This window comes from Panicum virgatum, chromosome 9K, assembly GCF_016808335.1.
Source record: "Panicum virgatum strain AP13 chromosome 9K, P.virgatum_v5, whole genome shotgun sequence".
NCBI lineage: Eukaryota > Viridiplantae > Streptophyta > Magnoliopsida > Poales > Poaceae > Panicum > Panicum virgatum.
In genome coordinates, this window is record NC_053144.1 from 63,519,796 (window position 1) to 63,535,622 (window position 15,827).

Genomic DNA, 15,827 nt, shown 5'->3' on the forward strand with positions numbered 1-15,827 from the left:
TAAGCATTCGTCAACTCGAGAAAGCCCGCTAGTTTCCGTACGGCCTACACTTCAACCTACACCCTCGAGGTTTCCAAAAAAAGAATGTGGATTTGCTCATCTATTTATCTTCATAATAAATCATCTCCAGACATCTGTAGCTGGGAGTTCAATGCAAAAACGAGAGGAAAAAGCACCGTATAATAACATTTGTATGATTATTATTAGCAGTACAAAATTAAAAAGGCATGCATGCACATTATGTGTACTAGTGAGCAGAGATCGACCGGGCGGGCTAGTCGAACTCGGCGGGGTAGGCGCAGAAGGTCTCGTTCTTGACGCAGAGGAAGAGCCTCTCGTACGCGAGCGCCATCTTGGTGGCCGCGAACATGGACCTGGCGTAATCCCGGCACGCGCGTCCCCGCCTGGCGCCGCGGCGGGCGCCCTCCGCCCCCTCGGCCTCCAGGCTCTCCAGCAGCGACTCCACGTTGGGCGTGAACATGTAGCCGAACTCGGGGTCCATGTAGCCGTATTGGTTTTTAATTACAGGTTGTAGTCCGTTTGGTCGCGCCACTGGTTCTAGCGCGACAGATAGCCTCTGTCGAGCCAGTGCATGTGGCGCTACAATGTGGCCACGCTGGCGGCCCGTGCCAGCGCTGCGCCGCGTCTGCGTTGACGTGGCCCTCCTTGTCGCGCCACATGCACTGGCGCGACAAGCCTGTCGCGCCATGCGGGCTGGCATGACAAGGCCAATGTCCTGGGCCCGCGCCGGCCTCCTCTCCTCCACCTCCCTTTCTTTCCCTCACTCCTCCCCGACCAGAGCAAGAGCAGGTCGTCGCCGCCGGCCACCCCACCCCCAGATCCCTCCAAATCCGGCCTTTGGGGGGGAGTTGGGGAAAACGTTCCCCACCCTTCTCCGAAGGTATTGCACCCATTTTTTCATCCTTTAACCGTGCACATTTGTAGATATTATGGATTCTTGGTGATTAGGGTTTGGTTCTTGATTTGAAAAATAATGTCGTAGTTGATAGTTTTCTCATGATTAGGGCTTTCTCATGATTAGGGCTTTGGATGATTAATATGATTTCTAGGATTGAGTAGTGGGGATGTTAATATGGCTTTCACTCATGGATACTAGGCACCGTGAAGAATTGTTTTTGTAGTTCATCCAGATTGGTGTTACCAAAGGCATCTATTAGCATTGCTACGTGGTCCAAATCCTAGTATGAGGACAAGTAGAGTTTTGAGAGAGAAACAATCCTAGTTCATAAAAATCTGATCATCTTGTTTTATGATTTCAATTACTGAATAATTGCATAACAAGGACAAAGACAAAGCGTCACAAAGACACATTCAAGCACCGTAGGAAGCCCATGACACAATATAGCTGTAAAGTCGTATATTTAAGCATTCCTATGCCATCCAGCACAACTAGGCAAACAAAAGTCCAGATCCAAGATGGAAGATTTAGAGGGTAAATGCAAAACAAATAAAATGACTAATCTCTGAATCGAGATATATTAGAAATTGTTCTTACAGATACGAGGAGGATAAAATATGGCAACAAATTAAGAAGATAGAAATGACTATATAGTCCCACAAGCAGTAAGCAAGGTGATACTGAATCACTGAACTTGCTTCCACAAACAAAACCATATATTTAGACTTCCTAGCACACTGATTCAGAAGAAAGGGGGTGAAACAAACTAGTGAAATACAACAACAGGCTTCAGTATTTAATTTCATATTTTTCAAGTGTATAGGTGCTTTACCTAATAGGATTGTTTAGAAATTCGGCTTCTACATGCAGTTCCATTTTTTTAAAACTGTCATGCAGTTCCATTTCTTTTTAAACTGTCATGCAGTTTCATTATACACAACTCTAATAATTAATTTGTGCCAGTTATTCTCCCAACTCAGTTATTTTGTTCTTGAGACTCAGTTATCCTTGTCTGACCACTCAGTTATTCTGGTATGCGGCCTCAGCTATCCCCCCTCCCAAGCGCCTCCTCCAAATCCAAGACCGCGGGGAGGCCACATCCACCACCTCCTCCACATCGGGCGAATCCGGTACCCCAGACCTACACATACATTTCTAATCATCGCATTCTACCTACAACAACATCAGCAAACCCAGATCCACAGGTGAAATTTGTCTGTGTTTGCTTTGGTGGAGCCATTCAAATATCAAAGTTCTCACCAAATCCTATGACATTACGGAAGAAGTTCTCCAAGATGATTAGCTGGTTAGGTGGGTGTCTGCCCTGTAGCAACTGTGCGACCCATGTCAGCTGCTTCTCCAGCACCAACCACGACAACCCCGTCGTCACCATCAACTACTATGGCAATACTCCAAGGGAAGGAGAAAGTAGTGGTCACGGTAGCCAGTTGGAAGGAGGAAGCTAAGGTCGCGGTAGCCAGCAAGATGCTTTGCCGGATCTTATATCGATGTAATTGTTGGAAAGGTCTTGTGAGATGGAGTGTTCTGTTGCCTGATCTGTATGCATGTACATCTAGAGTATCGGTTTACATGCCACAGAGTATGTGATTTGTTATGGACTTGTTTGGTGATACTTATGAGCTTGGTGGTGGACTTGGTTTGATTTGTGGACTTGTGATGATATATGTGTACTATATGTGTGATATGTGGACTTGTTTGGTGATATATGTGATATTTGAGATATTTGTGTGATATATGTGCTATTTGAGCGATATGTGTGATATGTGAGATATTTGATTTGCAGAAGCTGAAACTAAAAACAAAAATAAAATTGAATTTTAGACAGCTTTGCCGAGTGTTTTGGCTAAAACACTCGTCAAACAGGCCCTTTGCCAAGTGTTTTGGCCAAAACACTCGACAAATCTGGGTGCCGAGTGCCATCACTTTGATTTTTTTTATTTTAAACCTGGGCCCCAACCAGGACTACGCCGTGTGTCAAAATCTAGGCTCACGGCAAACCTCTCCCCTTCGCCGTGTGCCCAGGGCCCGCGGCGCACGGCGAAGTTTCTAATCTTCGCCATGTGTCACACGGCCACCCACAGCTTTCCCCTTTCTTACCTCAATTTGGGACACTATGACTTCTACTTCATCTGCATTCATTGACCATCACTCGTCATCATCTCCATCATCAGGAACGTGGTCATGCTCAGAAGCACTCTTCCCTTTGTCCTGCACTGCACTATTCCCTTGGTTATTGACACTAGGTGTGTCCACTGCTTTTCCTTTCTTGTCAGACGGGTGATCCTGGGCATGTAAGTCTCCTACAAGTGTCTTCATTGCCTCCATTTGAGTAGCTCTAACACCCAAAAACTCCGTGCTCGGGGATGACACATCATTCTCAACGTTGGGCATCTTGTGTGGCAGATCGGCAACTAGGGCCTGCATTGCCTCCATCTGAGTCTCCTGAGCTAAATACTCCATCTTTTCCATTTCTTCCATCCTCTTGTTAGTCTCCAATTTCTGAAAATATTCTTCCCATGAACCCTTTGGGTATTTAGCTTCCGGATCAACAGTAAAATCTTTCTTTGCTCTTTCCTCCCTTAACCTCTGCCTCTCCATCTCCTCCTCCTTCTCCTTCTTCTCATAATTTGCCAAAAACTTCCTATCTGTGAGGGGCCATGGGTACTTGCTTCGGTTACTCCTCCAATAAACAATGCAATCCTCAAGAGTCGCCTTTTCTACTGCCTTCTTTCCATACTCACGCCGTAGGTCTTGGAGTACAGGCCCTGACAGAAATGACTCAAGGGGCAAAGTAACTTGGTAATCCTTCCTTATCTTCAGTTTTCTATTTAAAGTGTCTCGAGATTTTCAAGGCTCTTTTGTTCTGCTCAATTGCAACATTAGCTCATACCGGCCTTCGAACCACTCCCAATCACATGTCCTTCCCTCCTGAAAATTTATTGAGAGCCAAACATTCAGAAATGTTAAAATACCAAATACTAGCACAATGACAGAATCATAAGGAGTTTTAACTTTGTGGTTAATATACGAACTCAATACTCTCCGTAGCTATTGCCACAGTAATATCCGTAGCCAAGCTCAGAAGGAACTACGCCTTTTGTGGCCAGAATACCACACTTGCATCGAAGACTAGGAGCAGTTGTACATGGTCATGGCTTCTTCCCACTCTCAAATTCCCGCACTTCCTCTTCTATCGGCCAATGAGATCTAGGACCATAAATATACTCATTGAAGTCACATGCCGGCCATCCATCCTGCATGACACATAACATTAGCGAGCATCTACTCCTGCAAAATTAAAGAATCAATGCTACGCTACATGACACTTACTCTAGTCTTTAGCGAGCATCTAAAAAAGGGAGTGAACTTTGGAGGGACACCAATATTAGGCCTTTGAAGTTTGGCACGAACACCGCAGTGACATTTGGGAGGATTGTTCACACGATATTGTCGGTACCCCAGGACTGGGGTACCCCCTCTTGCTGTGTCTAGGCAAGAGCCTCGTAGTTATCCTTAACTACGCCCTGACGGCCGAGCAGCCGGACCCCTGTGGTCCTGAGCCCTGCTCTCCCGCCAGGGCGGCCCCGGACCCGCTCCCCGCTTGGGGAGGGTCCGGTGACGCCACGTATCCCGGAGGAGGTAGCCCTCAGCCAAACAGCAGGGGCCCCCGGACCTCCCAGGGAGTCCCGGACCCCTGCCGGCTCCGGACCCCTCAGCAGGGAGGGAACAGACACCCCGCCTAGGGGGGTCCGGAGCCGCCACGTGTCCGCAGACGCAGGTACGTGCGCGGCTGCCAAGCTTCCTCTGGAAGACTTACCCACCTACCGCATTCAATGCGGTAGACGTTTAGAGCGCTCTGCCGCAGCAGAGCCCGAGGAGACTTTTGCCAGGCAGTACTGTTGGTCGCGCGTTACCAAGGTGCACAGTACAGCCGCTGGCGCCACTTACGCCACGCGTGTCAGTCTGCTACGCCAGTTAGACACGACAACTCGACAACGGAGTATCATAATGGCTACACGGTAGACCCAACAGTCTACGCCGTAACCTACACTGCCTCAACGGGCGCCTCACCGATGGGAAAGGAGAAGACCCCCTCAGTCAGAGAGTCTACAGGATGGTGAAGCGTATCCGGCAAGAGATTCTCCATCACTATAGCACCATTAGTGTCTATTTGGTATAATATACATCCTTGTTGGGCCCACCTGTCGGGGGCCAACGCCTGTGTACGCGTCCTCCTTGCTCTATAAAAGGAGACGCCCGTTAGAGAAGGACTCAAGTCCAAGGAGAGACTCGGTGGGGGAGGATAGATTCATCCACAGATCCAAGAGCAATACAACTCTAAGTGGACGTAGGGTATTACGCTCCGGCGGCCCGAACCACTCTAAATTCTCGAGTGTTCTTGTGTTCTTGCTCCATGAGTAGATCCGAGGAATAGCTTGCACTTCCCCGGGTAACCACCCTTCGGTGTTAGGCGGGTGCACTATGCCACCCGGCTGTGGCCCTCCTTCTAGAACCACGACAGATATATAGCAGCTTCTTGCTTCTCTTCCTCTGTCATAGGTGGTGGATTTGGTGGGGGAGGGACCCATCGTCTAAACTCATTGTACACCCACGACTCTGACCGATAATAACGGAACAGCCGAATTCTAGGATCGAACTTATCCGGACCATCGATCCACTGAAAGAAAAGGCAGTGGCAAGGATTCAATGAATCATTCAACTTGCATATGTAGAATGCTCTACCGGCCATCTTGGGATGCCTCGATTGCTTCACCTCTGCCAGCTGATTGCCCGGTTCACAACGACAGAATGGAACTGGAAGGTCAGGAGGGACTGGGGCATCCTCATCACACTCGGATGGGTACTGTCCACCACCAAGCAGCTTGTACCGGGCATCGCTCATTGCCATGTGCACTGCAGATACATAAATTCAATTGCCATGTGAAATTAAAAAAATACTTATGGAAACAAAAACAAAATAATTATGAAAACAAAGTATATACAAATTAAGCACAATATACCAGCGCTCAAAATATACTATGTGCATTCCTAAAACTATGGAATAAAATTGCATGTAACTCATATTAACATTCCCACCACTCAATACTAGAAATCATATTAATCGATGCATGCACGTACTACCTCACGTCCAAATCGAGAGCAGAGTACCATCTAATTATCATCTAAAATCCTAATCATGAGAAAATTATCAACAACACCACCATTTCTCATATCAAGAGCCTAACCCTAATAAAAAAAACCACCAATAACTACTAATGCACACGGTTAAACGATGAGATATTAGGGGCAATACCTTCGGAGAAGGGTGGGGAATGATTCCCTGTACTTTTTCCCCTCAAAAAATCCGATTGGGAGGGGGGAACTGGGGGGGTGGCGGCGGCCGGCGTCCACCCTGGACGTGCTGTGGTCGGGGTGGAGCGAGGGAAAGAAAGGGAGGGTGGGGGAGAAGGGGCCGTCGGTTCAGGACATTGGCCTTGTCGCGCCAGCCCGCATGGCGCGACAGGCTTGTCGCGCCAGTGCATGTGGCGCGACAGGGAGGGCCACGTCATCGCCGTCGCGGCGCAGCACTGGCTCGGGCCGCCAGCGTGGCCACACTGTCGCACCACATGCACTGGCGCGACAGAGGCTATCTGTCGCGCCATGCAGGCTGGCGCGACCAAACGGACTACACTCTGCAAATAAAAACTAATACGGGTTAAACTTAAAATATTATTAAAAAAGATTAAAAATAAAAAAATCGCTTCCCGCACTGCATCGCCTCCATGAGCGTCAAGTCCAGCCCCGGCCGCAGGGTGGGGTCCACGAACACGTCCAGGGCGTTGTAGAACGCCTTGAGCTTCCCTGGCGGCACGGCGCCTAGCACCTTGGCGTTGCGCCCCAGGTCCCGTCCATGTACCGGTTCTCCCAGGGCCCCTTCCCGGCGATGAGCAGGTACACGTTGGGGTGGCGCAGCACCAGCTTGGAGAAGGCCTCGTACAGCAGCGGGTGGCCCTTGTCCTTGACCAGCCGCCCCGACACGCCGAGCACCAGGTCGGCGCCCCTGGGCACCCCGACCTCCTCCAGGAACGCGCGGCCCAGGGCCGGGTCCGGCTCGAACTGGGCCTCGTCCACGCCGTTGAGGATGACGTGCAAGCGACGTGACGGGATCTGGTACACGTCGCGCAGCATCTCCCCCGTGGAGTCGCTGATGGCCACCTGGTGCGCGTAGCTCCGGAAGAAGCGCACCTCGGAGAGCACGCGGAACACGGACTGGGCCAGGGTCTGGTTCAGCGCCGGCGACATGGGCTCCTCCTCGCCGCGGGCCAGGTCCTGGAAGATGCCCGAGTGCAGGGCCTCCAGCGAGATGCCGTGCCAGGACACCACCAGGTTGTCCACGCCACGCGCCCACCGGTGGAACACGGCCACGCTCTCGGAGTGGATGACGTCGAAGGGGTCGATCTCGCCCTCGGCCTCGTAGAGCTTCCACGCCTCGTCGCACCGCCACTGCCCGGGCTCGCCGTCCAGGAAGTGGAGTTGGGGCCCATAGGGGGAGAGAGCCGGTGCCGCCTCGGTGTGAGCCGGTGGGGAAGTGAACACGTGGACGCGGTGGCCACGCGCCGCGAGCGCCCTGTGGAGCGTGTGCGCGTGGCGCTCCATGCCACCGGGGGCCGAGGCGACGGGCCATTTCCGGGAGAACACTGCGATCTTGAGCTTGGCGGGGGGAGGCCTGGAGGACGAGAAGGGAAGGTGGTTCCATGAGAACTCGATGTCGCGGAGGTCACCCGAGAACCCGGCTGCGCTTGCGCGGCGCGAGCCGGGGGTCGGGGAGCAGGAGGAGGAGGTCGGGAAGGAGGAGCGGTGGAGGAGGAGGAGGATGGAGATTGGAGAGGAGGGGGACGAGGAGGATGAGGGGGAGGAGGGATGGGGAGAGGGAGAGCATTGGGTGGGATGGGCACCGCTGCTTCCTACTGGGCCGAGGCGGGGAGGTGAGCAGGGCCATCGATCAGGCTGCGAGCGAGCTACGCGTGCATGGACGACGCATGCACGGATGCCGGGCAACAATGGCGGAGGGAAAGGGGAAGGATTCTAGGCGCGGTTCAGAATTCAGAACGGCTTTTTGGAGGAGGAGCAGTGGAGTCGGAGTGCTTTGCAGGCATTTGACTTCACTTGGGAGGGGAGCTTGCTAGCTGCTTCATGCATGGCTGCTTTCCATGGCTCAAGTTACTTACGGAGGTGGCGATGTATGCGAGGGCTGTGAATTTTCATCCGAGGCGGGAGGAATTCCATGAACTTCGGCAGGGGACACCAATGCTGCTAGTGGAGTTGATTGGGACCTAGTGAATCCACCTGTGGGCTGCGGCCCAACCAAAATAACTAACAAGCAAGGAGATCAGTTTGGGCTTGATTCCGAGACACTGGGCCTCCCCCCGGCTTAGTTTTGTATAAACACATTGAACCCACTAAAAGAACACATTGGTTTATATATTTGTTTGTTCTAAAAAAGGATTGATAGATTTAGGTTGGGCCAATAAAGATTAAGATTAGAAGTCATGAATATATTTCAGATCACAATTTTGTACATCAAATTGTCGTACTCATATAGATATTTTTTAAATATTTGGCCAAGTTGTGATAGCCTTTTAATTGCCATATAGGAGTATATTTTCTCATAGCACATTCATGTCTTTGTCAAGCAGTGTAAACTCCTATATGTTGTGACAAAATTCTATATTTGACATCAGAAAAAATGATGGTTCCTTATTTGACTGAAAATTTTCGTCCTCCTCATTCGGTACAAACTTAAGCTTTCATTCCTTATTTGACACTTATGTCCATTCCGTCAATTAACTCGAGTGAACCCTAACCCCATGAATTCCACCTTCTCTTTCCTTGACCAAAACAATTATTAAATCACCTCCAAGTTCATGAAAATTTTTATAGTGATTCAACATATGGAGATGAACCCATTTAGCATAAAAACACGTATGTCACATTTAAGTTAATTAAACTAAAATTTACCGAAATTAATGAAGACACATGGGCAATCATCATTATTTGTGTATCCTATCGATTTAAGGAATTCACTTAACCGATTGTACCACATTTGGCCTGACTGCTTTAAGCCGTATAATGACTTATGTAACTTAACGCAATACATGTTGTGATTTGCCTTATTATCTGGTATACTAATTCCTTCAGAAACTTTCGTGTATATCTCAAAATCCAATGACCTATATAAATATGCGGTCACTACGTCCATCAACTGCATAGATAGACGATTTTATACTGCCAGTGATATTAAGTATCGAAAGGTTATTCCGCTCATTACTGGAGAATAGATTTCGTTGAAATCAACACCAGGTCTTTGCGTAAAACTTTGTGCCACTAGCCTTGCTTTATATCCCACCACTTCATTGTTTTCATTTCTTTTATGAACGAAAACCCATTTGTATCCCACAGAAAGGATACCAGAAGGTGTTGGCATTACAGTCGAAAACACTTTCCTTTTATAAAGCGAGGTAATCTCTGTTTCAATTGCTACCTTCCACTTATCCCAGTTAGAACGCTTCTTGCATTCTATCATAGACTTAGAATCCGAATCGGTTTGAAGGATATTCGCAATTTGCTCAGAGAGGTAACAGTCGACTATTGTGGACTTACGATCATAAGACTCTCCAGTCTCTACGAAATTTATAGCAATTTTGTCTACCCTTAAAGATTCATCATTATTTCCCAATACAATGGATCTAGGGTCCTCCGATGTTCCAGCCTCAGTGTTTATGCGCATAATCGAGCTAGATTGTGGATCACATCTATCCACAGGACATTGTATGTCCTTTAAGTGTCTCTCAACTGAAATTTGAGTTGTACTTCCAGTCTTCTTTTGCTTATTAGCAATCATATCTTGCTTCTTGGAAGTGCTTCTCCCCCTCTTGTTTCCAGTTTGGGTTGAATGGTTTTATTAGGTAACTCCACTGGGTTGAATGGTTTTATTAGGTAACTCCACTCTTCGGGCATGTTCCTTGCAGGATGGAGAGACTTTGTGACACCTTTATAATCTGAGAAAGCATCTGGTAAGTTTTTTGCAATATTTTGCAAATCAATAATTCTTTGAACTTGTAGTTCAGTTTCTGTAGTATGTGGATCAGAAGATGAAAATGCCTGTTGCATTCCAATTAATTTCTTGGCATTCTTTTTGGTACGATTCTCCCCCTAATGCCGGGAAATGATCCTCATTAAAAATACTATCAGCAAACCGGGCAGTAAATAGATTCCATGTTAGAGGTTCTAAATACTTTATAATCGACAGAGATGAATAACCCACATAGATCCCCAATTTCCTGTGAGGACCCATCGAAGTTCACTGAGGTGGTGAAATGGGTACGTACACAACGCACCCAAACTTACGCAAATGGGAAATATTCGGAGGATTCCCACGTACTAACTGCAACGGGGAGGTCTCATGATATGCAGTTGGTCGTAGTTGTATTAGGTCAGCAGCATGCAAAACTGTGTGACCCCAACACGACGTAGTCAATTTACAATTCATTAACATTGGTCATGCAATGAGCTTAATTCATTTAATCAATGATTCGGCCAAACCATTTTGAGTATGTACATATGGAACAGAATGCTGAACCTGAATTCCTATGCCATGCAATAATCATTAAAAGCACGGGATGAGAATTCAGCAGCATTATCCATTCGGATAGATTGAATCTGATGTTCGGGGTAATTTGCTTTCAACTTGATTAGTTGAGCCATTATTTTGGCAAAAGCATGATTGTGTGCCGATAAAAGAGACACGTGAGACCGTCAAGTAGATGCGTCTATCAATACCAAGAAGTACCTGAACGGCCCTGATAATGGTTGGATTCGACCACAAATATCGCCTTGAATTCTTTCAAGGAATTTGAGTGGTTCAGCTCGAATTTTAAGATGTGATGGTCTTAAAATTAACATCCCTGTTGCACAAGAAGTGCAACACAAATCTTTATCTTGGGGAAATTTTGTTTTCTCCATATCATGACCTATGGAATTACCAATAATTTTCCGCATCATCCCTATTCCAGGGTGCCCAAGTCGACCATGCCAATTTTGGAATGTATCGACATCTTGGAAAATTATTTTATAAGCAACATGTGCTACAGGCTTTATGTATGTATAGTATAATCCAGTTTGGAGTGAAGAAATCTTTTCGCATAATAAGCAGCGCACCCCGCCTGGGACTTTTTTTAAAAAAGAAATTGCCTGGGACATTTTCTGGCGCCGAATATTCAAGCACCGCGGTGGGCACGAGACAGAATATGTGTCCAGCAGACCAGCACCGGCGGATAAGCCGCGCCCCGTCGTACGCACCGAAATATGCGGCAGCGTCACAGTCTGCAATCGCGTCACCGGAGCCTCGCACCGAAATGGCTGCTGATGGATGAAGCAAAGCGACAGCGCATGCACTTGGACTCACACGAGTTCACGACCGGCCGCATCGGCGGTCTCCACGCCCAAGGCGTCGCCTCGTGCACGTAGCAGCCACCACCGTTTCCTTGGATTGCAACGGGCAGTGGCCGCACGCGCGCTCTCTCGTCTCGTTCGCCACGGCACCTTGTCTTTGCCGGCTCCGCGCGTCCCGGCTCTTTGGCTCTTTGCCTATATACACCTTCCTTGCCCACTGATCACCTCGTCTCCAATGAGATCGATGCGCACCCGTGTTGTGGCTTCGAGTGACCTGCTCGGCTCCGCTCCGAACTAGGTACCTGAGCTTTTCTGCCGCTACCTTCGGAAAAAACAAAGCTCTGCTGCAACTTGTTCAATCTCCCAGTTGACGCGATCTGTTGTGGCAGAGCAGAGCTGTTGCATACTTGTACCCTTTGTATGCAACAGCTCTTCCAGCTCCAGACCACGCATGGATGATGGACATAGATTACAAATCTTACTGTTTACCGAGTGCAGGAAACTGCGGGAGAACTCATGGCCGAGATCGACACTAGACCACTAGATTCCGTGCAGGCGGCCGTGAGCATCTTCGACCGGGGAGGCGAGCAGAGCAGGCTCGGTCCAGACAGAAATGTGCGTGCCTACCTAGTAGATATCCATGTCGTAAATCTGCAATCCAATTGAATCCACAGTCAAAATCACATGCTGGTGTCTGGTGTGGAACGCAGGAGGAAGAGATCGCCATCTTGACCAAGGAGCTCGCGATCTGCAAGCTGCAGCTGGAGGTCAGAGAGAGCCAGCACAAGCAGGCGACCCTCAAGATCGAGGCCCTCGAGAAGGCCGTGCGGGAGCTCTCGGACCGGTACGAGAAGGACTGCATGGACGCGCACATGCGCATCGCCCAGCTGGAGGCCGAGAACATCGCGATCATGAGCCGGCAGGCGGAGGCGGACGCCGAGCGCGGGGCCCTGCGGGCCGAGCTGGCCGCCGTGAGGGCCCAGCTCGACGAGGCCAGGGCGTCGGTCGCCTTCGTGCTGCGGGAGGTGGAGGCGATGGAGACGCGGGCCATCCTGGAGCGGGAGAGCACCAAGGACGCGCTGGTGCGGATCCTCCTGCTCAACGAGACGGTGCTGTCGTCTGCGGTTGCGGCCATCAGGGCCGAGGAGGAGAGGTCGGTGTTCTTCCAGGAGGCGACGCTCCAGTTGGTCAACTCCGACAGGAATTTGGAGGTGGTGAGGAGGCAGACGGAGATGATGGAGAGAATGGAGGCGGAGTGGCTGGTGAAGACGGTGGAAGTCGAGTATCTGCGGTCACAACTCCAGCAGATCAAGGAAATCTGCTTGTCGCCTGCAGACGTTTCTGATGCACCACCAACGGCGATCAGAGCTCCCGGTTACAACAACTTGGATGATCGTGATCAGGTTCAGGCATGTGACCCAACTGCGAAAGATAGTGAAGCGCAAGCGGAGTTCACGTTTCAGCACTCCCCAGAGGAATGCTTTGTTTCTGAAATCTTCAGAAAGGACGGTCATGGTACAGCGTCTGATGATGGCAACAAGACGGGAATCGAGATATCCGACGAAGATGTTGTAGAGGATAAACAAGGAGCAGGCGCTACGGTTCAGGACACGACAGTCCTTGAAGGGAACCCCGATGCTCAAGAGACAAGATGCCATGTCGCCAAGACATCGGGAGAAGATCACAGTGCCATTCAACCTGACGACGGAAAATATACCAAGGCTGAAGACAATCATGAACCAGCTGAATCAGACGGCGCACTCCCAAAAACCACGGCGTGCCGAGGCAATGATCTCCTCCTCCTGGAAGATCACGAGGAGGCCAAAGCAGGCGCCAGCTTTGTCCTCGAGAGTTCAATGGACGATTTCCAGAGCGTGCGCTCTGACGCCAAGGACACCAGCATCGCCGAGCCTCTAAACGTCGCGATCGCAGGAAGCCAAGAACCACGAGCGGGAGCAGACGCCGCAGCTCGGACCTCCACGCCGCGCGAAGGCAACCCAGACACTTGCATCGTGGACACGGAGATCGCCTCCAAAGACGGGGACGAGTTCTACACGAAGGAGCTGGAGCCCGAGCCGGGACAGGGTCAGGGAGGAAACAGGCTGGATGGGTACGTGCTCGTGTCGAATTGCGGCGACGCTGACGTCGCGGCCAAGGACAAGCAGCTGGACGCGGCGCGCACGGAGATCAGCGACCTGCGGTTCAGCCTGGAGGAGGCAGTGCGGCGGGCGGAGCTGGCCGAGGAGGCGAAGGCGGCGCTGGAGCGGGAGCTGAGGGAGGAGCTCCGGAGGAAGCAGCACACGCCCTCGCGGCGGCGCACGACGCCGGACTCTGAGGGCGGCGGGCGCCCGGCGCGCTACGGGGCTCCTCCGCCGACGCCCGCGCCCGCGAGGTCGACGCCGTCACATACGGCCGGGACGACGCCGACCGCCAGGGCGCCGAGAAGCGCCCGGCCGGGAGGGGAGGGCATGCCGACGCCTGCGCGCTGCTTGACGCTGGGAAAGGTTCTGAACATGAAGTACTAGGAGTGAACGTTTTCGTTCCCCATGTTTTTTGTGCTGTAGGAACGGGTGGGGTGACTGCTGAAAGTCAGAAATTGTAGTGGCATTTGAAGCGCGTGGTTTACCTTAAATTTGCTTGCTGTTCGCTATGAAATTGGTGGATACAAGATCACTGATGTACACTCAATAGCGCCTTTTATCGCAGGATTAATATACTTGGAACGGTTTACCTTATGTGTTTGATGTTTTATGCAGCATACTTCGCGTATCTTTATACTCGATCGGGAACATATCAAGTACAAACTAACCTCATCGTGCACTATGAAAATTTCAAGGTAATGACTTTATTAAGACCAGTCGTACATTTCCTCTACTGCACGGCAGCATAAATTGGCACTCCAACTCGTGGACAGCGGCACGTGCAAACGATTTTAAAACTTAAAAACCTAAACTATACATCAAATTCAAATTCCGATTGCACAACTATATTTCTTTCGATGAGACCTTCAAAACAAGACCCCACTTGAATATATTTCGACAATATTTTCGAAGACACATAAATTGCTTTATGTACAATGAAAAAATGCCAAAATAAATTAGTTAAAATGCTAAACCAATTTGCTAAAGTTGCCTGATATTGATCCATGCAATTAACATTCACCTACCTAATAAAGTTGTTTATCTTATCCACTAATAACACCAAACAATCTATCTTTACAACATTATAACACCAATATCCACTTAACTGAATTCACACATGCGAAGCAATATTATGTAAATCCATAAGTAATTTTCATAAACATCATAATCAAATTAGAATACATGAAAAAATATTTTCTCTCAAAAAAGAATATATTATTAAAACATAGTGGTGTGAGACTTTGTTTTGAAGCTTTTACTAAAACATACACAAAATCCGGGTCTCTTGTTGCACCTATTATGAGTTTATTTTGTTGTAAGTAGTTTTCGACCCGGAATAAATTCGGACCTCTTGTTATACCTCCCCTTATTGTTTCTATCATTACCGGCCCGGAATGAAACCGTGTACAACCGAACAAGCCCTTAATCGGTTGCTATCTAAAATAAGGTTAATATATGTATTGTAGGATACGATTGATTAGTTTTAAATTTGCTAGCTCTGAGCTATTAGATGTCTAGTAGGCACCAATTAATTGATTCTTACGAAATCTCAAACACTGAGACTATCCATTTCCATCCCCTCCCCGACCCGATCCGTTTGTGATGTTGCCTTGGCACCACTATTTAAAGATGCCCGGTCTGTCGTCACAGGGCACAGGCAGCGAGCGGTAGCCCACAGAACAGAGAAGCTGCTCTGTCCAAGCCTGCCTCAAACATCGCAAAGCAATGAGGACCTGCAGCCTCCTCCTCGTTGCCGCCGCCGCCGCCGTCTTCGCCATCGCCGCGGCCGACACGGAGATCCTTGGGGGATGGGGGGTTATCCCCGACATTGAGCACGCCGCCCACGTCCAGGACATTGGCGCGTGGGCGGTGGCGGAGCACGTCAAGCGCGCCAACGACGGGCTCAGGTTCGGCAGGGTGGTGCGCGGCGAGGAGCAGGTCGTGGCCGGCGTGAACTACCGGCTGGGCATCGTCGCGGTGAACCTCGCCGGCCAGAACGCCACGTACGACGCCGTCGTGTACGAGCAGATCTGGACCAACACGCGCCGGCTCATCTCCTTCGACCGGGCCAAGTGACCGAGCGACGATCCTTAATTTCAGCCTGGAGCGATTAGGTTTTTGTCGGTTCAGGATTTTTTGGATGTAATAAGAGAAGATTGCGGCCATGTTATCCCGGGGTTTAGGGGTCAACTTTCCATGGTCTTGATCATTATCTACTGAATTATTACGGATCATTTTAGGACTTGTATGGACCCAGCAAAAAATTTGGTTACATACAGTCGCTGGCTTGAAAA

The 15,827-nt window shown here is 49.6% G+C and overlaps 2 protein-coding genes and 1 pseudogene across 2 annotated transcripts; 2 read left to right on the forward strand and 1 right to left on the reverse strand.

The window, feature by feature from the left end:
* Nucleotides 1–274: 274 nt before the first annotated feature.
* Nucleotides 275–7,940, reverse strand: LOC120646909 (annotated as a pseudogene).
* A 3,958-nt stretch (nt 7,941–11,898) lies between these two features.
* LOC120648867 lies at nt 11,899–14,102 on the forward strand. The gene is made up of 3 exons (XM_039925507.1): nt 11,899–12,007; nt 12,103–13,700; nt 13,785–14,102. Exons 1-3 carry the CDS (start codon nt 11,909–11,911, stop codon nt 13,915–13,917), a joined length of 1,830 nt encoding a protein of 609 aa, XP_039781441.1. The 5' UTR covers nt 11,899–11,908; the 3' UTR covers nt 13,918–14,102.
* Nucleotides 14,103–15,198: 1,096 nt separating this feature from the next.
* Nucleotides 15,199–15,820, forward strand: LOC120648868 (cysteine proteinase inhibitor 8-like). Its single transcript, XM_039925508.1, has one exon. It carries the CDS (start codon nt 15,259–15,261, stop codon nt 15,607–15,609), a length of 351 nt encoding a protein of 116 aa, XP_039781442.1. The 5' UTR covers nt 15,199–15,258; the 3' UTR covers nt 15,610–15,820.
* Nucleotides 15,821–15,827: the final 7 nt, after the last annotated feature.